This window comes from Eriocheir sinensis, chromosome 69 (genome assembly GCF_024679095.1).
Source record: "Eriocheir sinensis breed Jianghai 21 chromosome 69, ASM2467909v1, whole genome shotgun sequence".
In the NCBI taxonomy this organism is placed as follows: Eukaryota; Metazoa; Arthropoda; class Malacostraca; order Decapoda; family Varunidae; genus Eriocheir; species Eriocheir sinensis.
Window position 1 is genome coordinate 4,454,001 of NC_066577.1, and position 14,417 is coordinate 4,468,417.

Sequence of the window (14,417 nt, forward strand, 5' to 3'; positions counted from 1 at the left end):
CTAAACCAAACTTTAACCAAACCTAAACCAAGCCTTACCAACTCTAAACCAAACCTCACCAAACCTAAACCAAACCTCACCCAAACCTTACCAACCCTAAACCAAACCTTACCAAACCTAAACCAAACTTAACCCAAACCTAAACCAAGCCTTACCAACCCTAAACCAAACCTTACCAAGCCTAAACCAAACCTCACCAAACCTAAACCAAACCTCACCAAACCTAAACCAAACCTCACCAAACCTAACCTAAACCTTACCAAACCTCCTCCTACAGAGACGTCCCCAAGCACCACGGCAGCAGCATGCACCAACGCCGTACAAGAAATCTACGACCTGGATATCCCAGACTTGGACACCTTTGGAGAGTTTGACCAACACTGGTGGAAGGACATCGAACAATTGCCAGCAGTCCAGGACAACCTTAGCGGGAATGGAGCGCAAGGCAGCGACGATTTCCACAGCCTGACGGAGCTACATGGTCTTAACTCTTTACCCGAAGTGAAGGAGGAGGTGGAGGAGGAGTGGCTGCGAGGAGGAGGAGGAGGTGCAGTAGGAGGAGAAATGTGTCAAACTTCCCATCTTGCGTCCTCCTTTGCATCTCCTAATCCTCCTCCTTATCCTTACTCTCCCTCCTCCTCTTCATCAGTCTACTCAACTGATGCGAGTTACCCCACAACAGAAGGTGAGAGTAATAGATAGAACGATAGAGATAGAGAAAAATAATAGATAAAAAGTTAAATTGATAAATAGGCAGATAGATTGAGAGACAAATAGAGAGTGAACAGATGCATTCCATATACAATAACTGATTAACAGAGAGAGAGAGAGAGAGAGAGAGAGAGAGAGAGAGAGATAATCTGTTTTTTTCTCCCCCACACAGGATACTGGCCGAATGGAGATTGCTCAAACTTCTCCTTCTCCCCCTCCCCCTCCTCCTCCCCCCAATACTCCACCCCCTCCCCCTACTATGACGACGAAGAGAGGAATTCGAGTCTCTACAGCCCTACCGGTAAGTTTTTTTTATTTTTTTATTTAATTCTCTCTCTCTCTCTCTCTCTCTCTCTCTCTCTCTCTCTCTCTCTCTCTCTCTCTCTCTCTCTCTCTGTTTTACCCTTTAAGTGAAATAGCTTTAAAATTATGTCTATTATTCTCTCTCTCTCTCTCTCTCTCTCTCTCTCTCTCTCTCTCTCTCTCTCTCTCTCTCTCTCTCTCTCTCTCTCTCTGTCTCTTTATTTTTACCCTTTAAGTGAAATAGCTTTAAAATTATGTCTATTATTCTCTCTCTGTCTCTCTCTCTCTCTCTCTCTCTCTCTCTCTCTCTCTCTCTCTCTCTCTCTCTCTCTCTCTCTCTCTCTCTCTCTCTCTCTCTCTCTCTCTCTGTGTCTCTCTCTCTCTCTCTCTCTCTCTCTCTCTCTCTCTCTCTCTCTCTCTCTCTCTCTCTCTCTCTCTCTCTCTCTCTCTCTCTCTCTCTCTCTCTCTCTATATATATATATATATATATATATATATATATATATATATATATATATATTTACCCTTTAAGTGAAATAGCTTTAAAATTATGTCTATTATTATTCTCTCTCTCTCTCTCTCTCTCTCTCTCTCTCTCTCTCTCTCTCTCTCTCTCTCTCTCTCTCTCTCTCTCTCTCTCTCTCGTATCATTGCTATTACTATTATTACTTTTTTTTCTGTCAATATATATTAGTAACATTAGCAGTAGTAGTATTTATAGTAGTAGTAGTAGTAGTAGTAGTAGTAGTAGTAGTAGTAGTAGTAGTAGTAGTAGTTGTAGTAGTAGTAGTTGTGGTAATAGTAGTAGTAGTAGTAATAGTATCATCATTATCATCCTTATTCTTTACAGCTGACCAATCGTGGGACAAATTCGACAATGTAAGCCCCTCCACCAGAACCCGAGCGCGCACCACCTGCCAGACCGTTCCTTCCACACGTCAAAGGAACAGCCCCCAGTACACCTCCTCTGAACGGAGCAGCAGAGGTTACAACAATGGTGGAGATGGAGGTGTGTATGGTGGCGGTGATCCTCTGGCACACATGAACACATCGTCGCGGAGGAGAAGTGAGTTGTTGTTTCTATTGATGATATTTTGGTCCATATTCTTGAACGTATACGGCTGCCATCACAACTTTTGAAATGGCTCTTGATATTGTTGTTGTTTTTCGTTTCGCTTTTCTTATATTGCTCGTGTTTATCTTTGTTTTCTTTCATCTACCCTAACCTACCCTAACTTACCCTAACTTGCCCTACCAAACCAAACCTTGCCTTCCTTAACCTACCCTAACCAAACCTAACCTTCCCTAACCCACCCTAACCAAGCCTTATCCTTCCCTAACCAAACATTGCTTACCCTAACCTACCCTAACTTACCCTAACTTGCCCTACCAAACCAAACCTTGCCTTCCTTAACCTACCCTAACCAAACCCTAACCTTCCCTAACTTACCCAATCAAACCTTACCAAACCTAACGCACCCTAACCTACCCTAACCAAACCCAAACCGAACCTTACTTTCCCAAACCAAAACTTTCCTACCCTAACCTACCCTATCCTTCCCTAACTTACCCTAACCAAACCCTAACCTTTCCTAACTTACCCTAACCAAACATAACCTACCCTAACCTACCCTAACCAAACCGAACCTCACTTTCTCTAACCTACCTACCCTAACCTCCCCGAACCAAACCTACCCTAACCTACCTTAACCTTCCCGAACCAAACCTACCCTAACCTACCTTAACCTTCCCGAACCAAACCTACCGTGACCTATCCCATCGTACTTACCCTAATCTCTCTCTCCCTCTCCCTCCCAACAGGCCGCGGACCTAAAAATTGGGAGTTCATTGCACGCCTCCTCGTTGACTCCAGTTCGAATCCCAGCCTAGTGCAGTGGGTGGACGAGGGGAAATACACGTTCAAGTTCAACCGACCCCAGCAAATAGCGATCATGTGGGGTCAAAGGTCAACGAAGAAGGAACAGCTGACCTATGACAATTTTGCCCGCGGTCTGAGGTGAGGGGGAGGAGAGGGAGGGAGCGAAAGAGAGAGAGAGAGAGAGAGAGAGAGAGAGAGAGAGAGAGAGAGAGAGAGAGAGAGAGAGAGAGAGAGAGAGAGAGAGAGAGAGAGAGAGAGAGAGAGAGAGAGAGAGAGAGAGAAATATATCAAGAGTTAAAAGGATGAAGAGGAGGAGGAGGGCTGGAAAGAAAGAGGAGAAAAAGATACATAAACAGATAGATAAACAGACAAAAAATAAGAAAAACAACAATACTGATGTTGACGATGATATTAACACACTCCCCCCCCCCCTCCCCCCAGGTACCACTACAAGACCGGTGCCCTCATACCTGTCCAGGAGAGGCAATTAGTGTACAGGTGTGGTCAGAAGATGCAGGAGTTTATCAGCGCCTTAAGGAGAGGTTGACCTGCTCCTGCTTCTGAAATCCGCTATTCATCACACCATAACGACTACTGCCACACCCATTCCCACTACTACGACTACTACTACTGCCACGCCCATTCCCACTACTACTACTACTACTACTGCCACACCCATTCCCACTACTACTACTACTACTACTACTACTGTCACACCCATTCTCACCACTACTACTACTACTACTACTACTACTACTGCCACACCCATTCTCACCACTACTACTACTACTACTACTACTACTACCTGGTGATATAAAAGTGATCGAATTATTGTGTGTAGTACCTGAATTTGTGCCTAAGAGAGAGAGAGAGAGAGAGAGAGAGAGAGAGAGAGAGAGAGAGAGAGAGAGAGACTCCTACTAGTTTATTCCAAGTGTGTGTGTGTGTGTGTGTGTGTGTGTGTGTGTGTGTGTGTGTGTGTGTGTGTATATACCGACATGTGGTACAATACAATTATTATTGTCATTATTATTATTATTATTAAGTACCGAAAGTAAATGTTCTTGTAATTTTATACGAATATGAATAAAAAAAGCTATTTATAAAATCTATCATTCTCTCTCTCTCTCTCTCTCTCTCTCTCTCTCTCTCTCTCTCTCTCTCTCCTGCCCACCATGCTAAGGACATTGCTAAATTAGGTGTTGAGCGTCGGGCAACAAAAATGATCCCTTCCTTGCGCAACAAATCCTACGAAGAAAGGCTTTCCACCCTTATTAACATGTTCCCTCGTGAGAAACGTCGCCTCCGAGGAAAACTGATCGAATGCTTAAACTTACTTAATGGTTTGACGAATGTGGATAAGCCAAAATTGTTTCTAATCGACGACACGTTCCGAACGAAGAAAAATGGCACAAAACTTAAGTGCAAACAAATAAATTCAGTTCACCAAATTTTTCTTCACCAACGTTGTGGCACGAGAATGGAATAAGCTCCCGCCTTCAGAGGTCCAATGCAACACGACTGACTCTTTTAAAAACAAGCTCGGCCGACACTTCCTTCAACTTAACATTTACTAATGTAGGAACTCAAAGTTTTGGTGCCATCTGATTAACATAAAATCACTTAGATATGAGGACAGACCACCTAGTCGATCATAGTTTCTGTGTGGTCTGAATATCTATGCAAATCTCTCTCTCTCTCTCTCTCTCTGGTGCCTAATTTCAAAAGAGCTAACTTCGTAGAAATCCGATAAAAACTAATAGAAATACAATGTAGAGGAAGCCTGGCTAAGCTTTAAAAATCATTTACTCACTCAGCAGAACACATTCGTCCATTTGTGTGAGAAGCGAAGTGTGGTAGAGCAGCCGGGCAGGATAGAGAGGCAACGGGTAGGTAGGTGTGTTTACTGCGTGAGACCCGAGGAATCTGATCCCTAAGATCAGTACAGTGACGTCGTTACTTCCGACTCCTATTCGAACATATTCGAACCGTATCGTAAACCCTTTGCTGGAACACCACTACCACACGAAGTAACACTAATAAAAGCCCACCTTTGTTTAATAGTGAAATTAAACACTCAGTCAAGGAGAGAAAATTGTTTTACAGGCTAAAGAAAGAACAAAGCACGCCCGAAAACATTAGACTTAATTATGATGCCAGGCGACGAGTAAAAGGATTAGTATGTCAGGCAAAGCGTAGATATGAAGAAAATGTTGCGGCCAACTGTAAAAATAATCCGAAATCTTTCTTCAGTTACATAACCAACAGAAAGGCGATCAGAAGTGGTATTGGACCTTTAACAAACAGCGACGGTGCACTAGTGACTGACAGCCAACACATTGCAAAACCTCTTAAACAATTACTTTTCCTCGGTGTTTAATACTAACAGTCTTCCCACCACTACCACCAACACCAGTACTAATGTAAATCTCGAGCATGCATTGCCTAACTTTGAAATAACAACCGATGAAGTCCTTAAGTCTCTCCAATCACTTAAAACAAATAAAAGTCCTGGACCTGACAAAGTATATCCTATACAACTTAAAGAGACAAAGAGCGAAATACTCTCCTCCCTCACAACCGTATTCAATATGTCCTTGCGACAAGGCATCGTCCCTTCGGATTGGAAAAAGGCTAACGTGACACCATTTTTTAAGAAAGGAGACAAAAAATTACCAAGTAATTACAGGCCCATTAGTCTAACTTCAGTTGTAGGTAAGCTACTTGAGAGCATAATTAGAGACAAAATTGTGAGTTACCCTGAAAGCCACTCATTAATTGGGGATTCACAACATGGCTTCCGTAACAAAAGATCCTGCCTATCAAACCTATTGACCTTTTATAACGACCTCTTCTCAGTTTATGACGTAACCAAATCATTAGACATAGTCTATCTTGATTTCCAGAAAGCGTTTGATAAAGTCCCACATCATAAATTACTTTACAAATTAAAGCAAATAGTCAAGTAAACCAATGGATCGCGAATTGGTTGAGCAACAGACAACAAAGAGTGGTGATTGACGGATTTAACTCAGAGTGGGCGCCGGTCACTAGTGGCGTCCCTCAGGGCTCGGTTCTTGGGCCAGTGCTCTCCATTATTTACATCAACGACGTGGATGTTGGGCTCAATAATCGCATTAGTAAATTTGCAGACGACACAAAGATTGGTAACTCGGTTCTCACTGACGAAGACAGGCTAAGCCTCCAAGAGGATTTGCACAAAATTTCAGCTTGGTCGGATAGGTGGGAGATGCCCTTTAACGTAGACAAGTGCCAGATCCTTCAAGTTAGAACAAGAAATGAGAAGTTCGATTACGAAATGCGCGGCGTTAAACTCAAAAGCGTTCAATGTAACGTTAAGTACCTGGGGGTCAAAATCGCGTCAAACCTCAAATTCTCACAGCAATGCATCGATGCAGCAAATAAAGCGAACAGAATGTTGGGCTTCATTAAAAGAAACTTTTTTATTCAAGAATAAATATGTAATACTTCCGCTCTACAATAGTTTAGTCAGACCCCACTTGGAATATGCGGTACAGTTTTGGTCTCCCCACCATGCAAAGGACATTGCTAAATTAGAAGGTGTTCAGCGTCGGGCAACAAAAATGATCCCTTCCTTGCGCAACAAATCCTACGAAGAAAGGCTTTCCACCCTTAACATGTTCTCTCTTGAAACGTCGCCTCCGAGGAAAACTGATCGAATGTTTTAAAATACTTAATGGTTTCACGAATGTAGACAGAACAAAATTGTTTATGATCGATGACACTTTGCGAACGAGGAACAATGGCATAAAACTCATATGTAGACAAGTAAATTCAGACTACACCAAATTTTTCTTCACCATCGTTGTAGTGCGAGAATGGAGTAAGCTCCCATCTTCAGTGGTCCAGTGTAACACGATTGACTCCTTTAAAAACAGGCTCGACCGTCACTTTCTTGAACTTAATATTAACTAGAGTTGAAATGCAACGTTTTGGAGCCTTCTGATTAATGTAGAATCACTTAGGTTTAAGGACAGACCACCTATAGTCTGGACCATGGGGTCTGTGTGGTTTGATTTTCTATGTAAATCTATGTAAATCTCTCTCTCTCTCTCTCTCTCTCTCTCTCTCTCTCTCTCTCTCTCTCTCAATCCGGGAGCCAAAGCCTGATTTTTAGGTGAACCTTGCACTGAGATAGTTTTTTTCTTTGCACATTATGGTAGAGGGGGTCATGGGTCATCATTTCCTGGGGGGTGACCACTCATCACCCTTGGGCAATTTTTGCTATTAACCTTTTTAGTGGTTGAACCGCAAAATAAAGGAGTGTTATTAAAACTGGAGAAAGGGACCTATAACTCGACAGTTTTGTGAGATACAGAGGCATGTGATACCTTAAAATGTAGATGTGATATCCTCTTTAAGACTGTGAATAGTTTATATAACAGTAATTTCATATCCAAGGGTCATAAAGGTCAAACGGTCACATATGAATGACTCCCCAAAATTCCTTTTTTTTTTACCATTTTTAACTTGAGATGATTGTTTATATTTAAGCCAGGTGTTGCTAGAAGTGTTCTAATATGTACTGTATGCCTCTTTTAGAGTGAAAGCTACATTTGAACAGTGAAGTCAAAGTGAATTCACATCTGAAATAATGGATACAGAGATGGATGATAAGTGCTTTTTCCAACCAAAATTCAAGTGTGGTGAAAAGACTGAACGACTGATAACTGTAACAGCTGTACGAATTGAAAATATCATACGATGCAGCAAGATATATTCTGATGGTTTATATGAACAATTAGAGAAATTCAATGAGAACAACCAAGACATTATTTTAAAGTGCCACAAAAGTTGTGTTTCGACTTACACCTCAAGCAGACAGACTGAACGTCACAAGCGGAGCCATGGTGTGGAGATAGCATCATCTGTCCTTTGTAAAATCACCAGACGGTCAAAGGGTGATGGTGCAAAAGAGCCTTTTGATTTTAGAAAACATTGCCTTTTTTGTGGAAATATTTGTGACATTGAAAAAGACCCCAAGCATCCATCTCGCTGGAGGCCAGCTTACCTCTATCGTGAGATTGTAGGCAATGTTACCACATTGAAAATATGCAACAAAAGAAATGAGAGAGTTGACAGTGATGTCGGATGTCGGGTAGCAAGTGCTGATGGTGATCTTCATGCTACTGACGCTAGGTATCATGTTGACTGCCGGCAAAGATTTCAATCTGGCAGATCACTACCAGGAGAAAGTAGCTGTGAGGCACAAGAGCAAATGCAAGATGACCCATTACAAAAACTCATCAGTCAAATAAAAGAGGACAAGACAAGGATATGGAATTCGGTGGAGCTCTTCCTTGCTTACCAGAATCAAAGTCTATATATACCAAGTCAAGTCACTCTGCCTTCAAAACTGTGACCAGCACGCGCAGGGGGCGGTTTGGAGCGGAGCAGCGGGATGACGTCACTTGAAGCCAGTACACGGGTGACTAAAGTTGCGGCCGTGCGTGCACTTTGGATGTGCATTCTCGCTTTCTTTCACCGCGCACTCAGGTAAGCCACTGACGAAAAAATATGCCTTTTTTATTGTGCTATCCGTGACCGTAATTCCAATGCCTACAAACGGCGGTGTGGGGTGTGAGAGGGGTCATGTTGAAGTGATTGATTTAAATTAGTCGGCTTTTCTTCGTTTTCTCTAAATCCCTGTTTCTAAATTCGCTAGTTTGGCTCCAAGCAACGTCACGCATAAGCCACGCCTCTGCCGTGTCTCCTTCCACAAAGCTGCGTATGACTAGACTTGGTATATATAGACTTTGACCAGAATGACTTCAAAGGTATAAAACTTTCACGAAGAGGACTTATGAAAGAACTTACTGATCAACTTGGAAATGACATTGTAATTTTATCATCTGCAGGTAAAGCTGATATTATGGTATTCCGCGGTATTGCCCCCAAAGCACTGCGAATTGTAGATGCACCAGAAGATGAAAGACCATGTTCTAACACAAGCTAGCAAGCACATTGTCAGAGACTTGAAATCTTTAAATCTCAGCAGCTTTCACTACGACATTCACGTAGATAATGGGTGCTGCATTGAAGACTAGTACTTTTGTTTCAGATTTGCTAGCTAAGGTATCCCCAAAACTTGATCAAACCCTGCCAGCGTTGATGACTGGATCTATTTTGACGAGTGTTTTCAGAAACCATCCAACCAACCTGCAAGTCTCTCCTCCAGGATATCCTTAGGACTTATAGTAGGAAAAGTGGCAGGCCGTGGGAGTAGAGAGAAGGAGGGGGGAGAGAGGGGGAGAAAGTTAGACGGAAAAGGCCCGGGTGCAAGGGTCATAAATCTGCATCCTGTGACTCAAGAAGTAGTAGTAGAAGTAGTAGTAGTAGTAGTGGTGGTGGTGGTGGTGGTGGTAGTTGTAGTTTGTAGTACTAGTAGTAGTAGTAATAGTAGTTGTTGTTGTTGTTAATGTAATAGTTGTAAGATGTAGATGGCGCCACTATAAACACTCGCCTGCGCCAGAACGGGCTGGGCCGACCATCAGGCCCCACCTGGAAGAAGCCTTGGGCCGACCATCAGGCCCCACCGGGAAGATGCCTACCGGCGCAATAGGCAACCACGTAAAAAAAATAAAAAAAATAAAAAAGAGGAGGAAGAAGAACAAAAAGAAGACAGAGATAGAAGATAAAGAGAAAAAGGAGACAGATAAATAGATAGAGAAGAAGACGAAGACGAAGGGAAACAACAACTAAAAAAATTATAATAATCAGCCTCTCTTCTCCATCCTCTCCTCTCCGTTCTTCTTTCCTTGTCTTCTCCTATCTGTTCCTTTCCCTTCCCTCTTCTCTACCCTCCTCTCCGTTCTTCCTTCCTTGTCTTCTCTTATAAGAACATAAGAACATAGGAGGACTGCAAGCAGCTTAATGGCCTACACAGGGCAGCTCCAGATTCCCCACACTACCACCTGTCATCCTCGTCCATGTAGCTATCCAGTCTACTCTTAAAACAAGCTATCGTCCCTGCACTAACTATGTGATTGCTGAGTCTATTCCATTCCCCCACCACCCTATTACTAAACCAATGCTTGCCTATATCTCTCCTAAATCTATACTTTTCTAATTTAAATCCATTACTGCGAGTTCTATCCTGCTGGCTAATTCTCAGTACTTTACTTATATCGCCTTTGTTGTAACCCTTGACCCATTTGAATGCTTCTATCAGATCTCCCCGCACTCTTCGTCTTTCCAGAGAATGTAAGTTGAGATGTTTCAGCCTATCTTGATATGGGAGGTTCCTCAGCCCCTGAATCATCTTGTGATGTCCATTCTGTAGTGTGGGCACCAAAACTGGACAGCATAATCTAAGTGTGGCCTAACTAACGTTAAATAGAGTCTGAGGATGACCTCTGCACTTTTGTTGGTTACCGTCCTGTTAATGATGCCTAATACCCTGTTAGCCTTATTCCTCGCACTAATACATTGCTTCCTTAGACAGAGTTCACTAACACTCCCAAATCCCTTTCACACTCATGGGTTGCGTGTTCCTACACTAAGTACGCTACACTTGGTGATGTTAAAATTTATCTGCCATTTCTCTGACCAAGCTGACAGTTTGTTGAGATCCTCCTGCAGTGCTCTAGCATCCTCCCTGTCCTAATAGTGCGTCCTATTTTGGTGTCATCTGCAAATTTACCTATGTCACTAGTTATCCCATTGTCTATGTCATTGATGTAGAGCAGAGGTTCTCAAACTGGGTGCCACAGATAATGAATTTTGAATCATGCCTTTTTTCTCTTTTATGCTAGTCTGCATTTATAACTCTTAAGTTAATATAATTCTACCGATGAGTTCTATGTTTGGGCATGTACTGTATTGTATGTTAATTTTGGTGTGAGTATGGGTAAAAATTTTAATTCATTGATTAAAGTAATTTAAACAGGTACAGTTGTGTGAAAGAAATTAATCCATGTAAGGAGGGTGTGTGTGTGTGTGAAAAAGGGGTGCCACAAAAGGGTTTCCTCCACCCTTCGCTGCACCTCCGTCACTCTTCCCACCAGACATGATCAACCCAGAGCTAGCCATGGCACGTCTAAACACCTCCTCTCCGTTCTTCCTTCCTTGTCTATTCCTTTCCCTTCCTTTTCTTTCCTCACCTCTTTTGTTCCTTTATGTTATCCCTTATTCTCTTGCCTCTCTTCTCTTCTTCCAGTCTTAGCTTTCACCTCCCTCTTTCCTTCTCTTTTATCCGCTTTTCTCCCCACTTCCTGTTTTCTCCCCTTTCCTTTCTCCTTTCAGAATCTTTGAAGTTTCCTCTCCTCACATCTCTTCTTCCTTATCTAATCTTTCTCCCATCTAATCTATCTCCTGTGAAATTTAAGACAACTAATATAAAGTAAAAACAAGAAAAAAAGTGAAGAAACGGTAAAGAAACAAAAAAAAATCGACTCAAAACAGAACCAAACTAAAATGTGTAAATAAACATTTTATTAATGAATTTCAAACAAACAAACAAACAGCTACAAGTACAATCATTAATACTTAACAAATAGGTGTGCTTGTGCGTGGTAATAAATGGATAAATAGTGTCTAAGAAGCCTACACACACACACACACACACACACGCTCAGACCCTCGGACAGGTTTACGTCCCAGCTGGAAAGTTTCGTTTAGTCGGCGCAACATCTGTGGTCATATGCCGGAGAGACAGAAGGGGAAGGAATTATAGGAGAAGGAAAAGTTGGAAAGTTTCGTTTAGTCGGCGCAACATCTGTGGTCATATGCCGGAGAGAGACAGAAGGGGAAGGAATTATAGGAGAAGGAAAAGTTGGAAAGTTTCGTTTAGTCGGCGCAACATCTGTGGTCATATGCCGGAGAGACAGAAGGGGAAGGAATTATAGGAGAAGGAAAAGTTGGAAAGTTTCGTTTAGTCGGTGCAACATCTGTGGTCATATGCCGGAGAGAGACAGAAGGGGAAGGAATTATAGGGGAAGGAAACAGACCCCAGGAGACGGGACACAACCCCCGATTAATACCTGGTACCCATTCACTGCTGGGTGGACAGGGTCGTAGGGTATCGGAAAAGCCGCCCAAATTTTTCCACTCCGCCCGGGAATCGAACCCGGGCTCTCTCGATTGTGAGCCGAGTGTGCTAACCACTGCACCAAGAAGCCCCCGTCCCAGCTGGAGCTCCTCAACTGTCTCCGCGGCTGCAACATGGAATTTCAAGACTCTTACTGAGAACTTTCAAAGGATTTCACGTGAAGGTAATCAGCACCAGCACCAAGCGGAAGGCGACCAGACATGGATGCTGAAACGCTGAAAATGCTGTTGATCTCGCGGTAACGGATACTCTCAAGCGCTTCCACCTCCAACATCCACTATTTCTTAAGTTCAAAAAGGAGATTAATCGGGTTCTCATGAGATTTACTTCACATTCTATTTATTACCACGCACAAGCACACCTATTTGTTAAGTATTTACGATTGTATTTGTAGCTGTTTGTTTGTTTATTTGTTTGAAATTCATTAATAAAATCTTTATTTACACGTTTTAGTTTGGTTCCGTTTTGGGTCGATTTTTGTGTGTGTGTGTTTCGTTATCGTTTCTTCATTTTTTTCTTGTTTTTACTTTATATTAGTTGTTTTGGGGAGGCGGTGGCTGAATGGATAGCGTGACGGCGCCGCGTTCAGGACGACGCGAGTTCAATCCCCGACCGGTGCCACCAAGCTGGGATTTTCAGCCGCCGCCGAGTGGCTTAAAACTACCCACATGCTGTCCAGAAGACCACCTATCAACCCGGACTCTAGATTCTAGGATTAAAGATGAGCTCCGGGAGGGCAGCATGAGCCAATGCAAGATGGCGCCACTATACACACTCGCCTGCGCCAGAACGGGCTGGGCCGACCATCAGGCCCCACCGGAAAGAAGCCTTGGGCCGACCATCAGGATCCACCGGGAAGAAGCCTTGGGCCGACCATCAGGATCCACCGGGAAGAAGCCTTGGGCCGACCATCAGGATCCACCGGGAAGAAGCCTTGGGCCGACCATCAGGATCCACCGGGAAAAAGCCTTTGAGCCGACCATCAGGATCCACCGGGAAGAAGCCTTGGGCCGACCATCAGGATCCACCGGAAAGAAGCCTTGGGCCGACCATCAGGATCCACCGGGAAGAAGCCTTGGGCCGACCATCAGGATCCCGACCATCAGGATCCACCGGGAAGAAGCCTTGGGCCGACCATCAGGCCCCACGGAAAGAAGCCTTGGGCCGACCATCAGGATCCACCGGAAGAAGCCTTGGGTCGACCATCAGGATCGACCATAAGGATCCACCGGGAAGAAGCCTTGGGCCGACCATCAGGATCCACCGGGAAGAAGCCTACCGGCGCAATAGGCCACGACGTAAAAATAAAAATAATAAATAAATAAAATAAAAAAAATTCATGGTACAGAAGGGAAAAGGCCCGGAAGTAAGGATTCGAATCTGCATGCAATGACTCAAGTAGTAGTAGTAGTAGTAGTAGTAGTAGTAGGTCACACTACCACCAGGGTCATACAACTACCCCTGGAAAGGCCCAAAACGCCTCCGAAAGCCTTGTCAAATATGAATGGGTACTTGGCCGCCGATCCGGACACTACACAGACGCCGTATCAGGACACCTCTCCTCCCGAAACTGACCTATATGTCGACCACTCCTCAAACTCTTTATAGGAGCAGTGAGTAGCGGGCTTTTTTTCACATTTGTTACCTTTTTTTTTTTACAATAAAGGAGACAGCTCATGGGCACAAAAAATAGGAAACAATAATAAAAAAAAAACCGCTACTCGCTGCTCCTAAAAAAAAAAAAAGAATCAAAAGAGGTGGCCGAAAGAGAGGTCAATTTCGGGAGGAGAGGTGTCCTGAACCGACTCCTCTGTTGTAAAAAAAAAAAAAATTGAGACCACGGCCCCAGATCAGATGAAGTCCAGAATCGCTTCACTGGAATCACCGGTAAGCGACTTAACCCTTCAGTTCGGATTTCCTACAACAAGACATCATCAAGCTACAGGAATGGAACAAAAAGTGGCTGCTACAATTCAAGGAAGAAAAATGTAAAGTCATGCATACCAATACCACATGGGAAGCACTCCACTATCAACCACAGAGACAGAGAAAGACCTGGGACTATATGTTACGCGGCTACCAGTGTAAGCCAAATCCGTCCCAATCGCAGCGAACGGGTTAACAGAAAGCCTAGAGTTTACCCAAGCAGAAGTTCCGGACCTGAAAGCAAAAACTGAAACTCAACAAAAATCTGATAGAGATAACGGAAGCATAATTGACATCTGCAAGTCACGAGTTGACGACATGGACCATCGAATCAACTATCAAGAAGACTACAGTCGGCGCCATAACCTACGCTTCTTCGGTGTTCAGGAAGAGCCTGGCGGTGTAACATGGGAGCAAACGGCGACAGTTATGACAAAGTTAACTGAAGAGACTCTACAGCTACCCTCCACGACCTTCCCTTCCTTACCCTTCCCTTCCCTTCCCTTC

At 43.5% G+C, this 14,417-nt stretch overlaps 1 protein-coding gene across 1 annotated transcript in view; it reads left to right on the top strand.

Annotated features, from left to right (window-relative positions):
- Positions 1–3,887, top strand: part of LOC126988419 (uncharacterized) — a 5,467-nt gene extending 1,580 nt beyond the window's left edge. Inside the window, exons 3-7 of the mRNA XM_050846477.1 lie at positions 278–685; positions 884–1,012; positions 1,865–2,080; positions 2,836–3,031; positions 3,335–3,887. Of these exons, the coding sequence (XP_050702434.1) occupies positions 278–685; positions 884–1,012; positions 1,865–2,080; positions 2,836–3,031; positions 3,335–3,440 (1,055 nt within the window). The 3' untranslated portion in view covers positions 3,441–3,887. The remainder of the gene's footprint in view (positions 1–277; positions 686–883; positions 1,013–1,864; positions 2,081–2,835; positions 3,032–3,334) is intronic.
- The last annotated feature ends 10,530 nt before the right edge of the window (positions 3,888–14,417 follow it).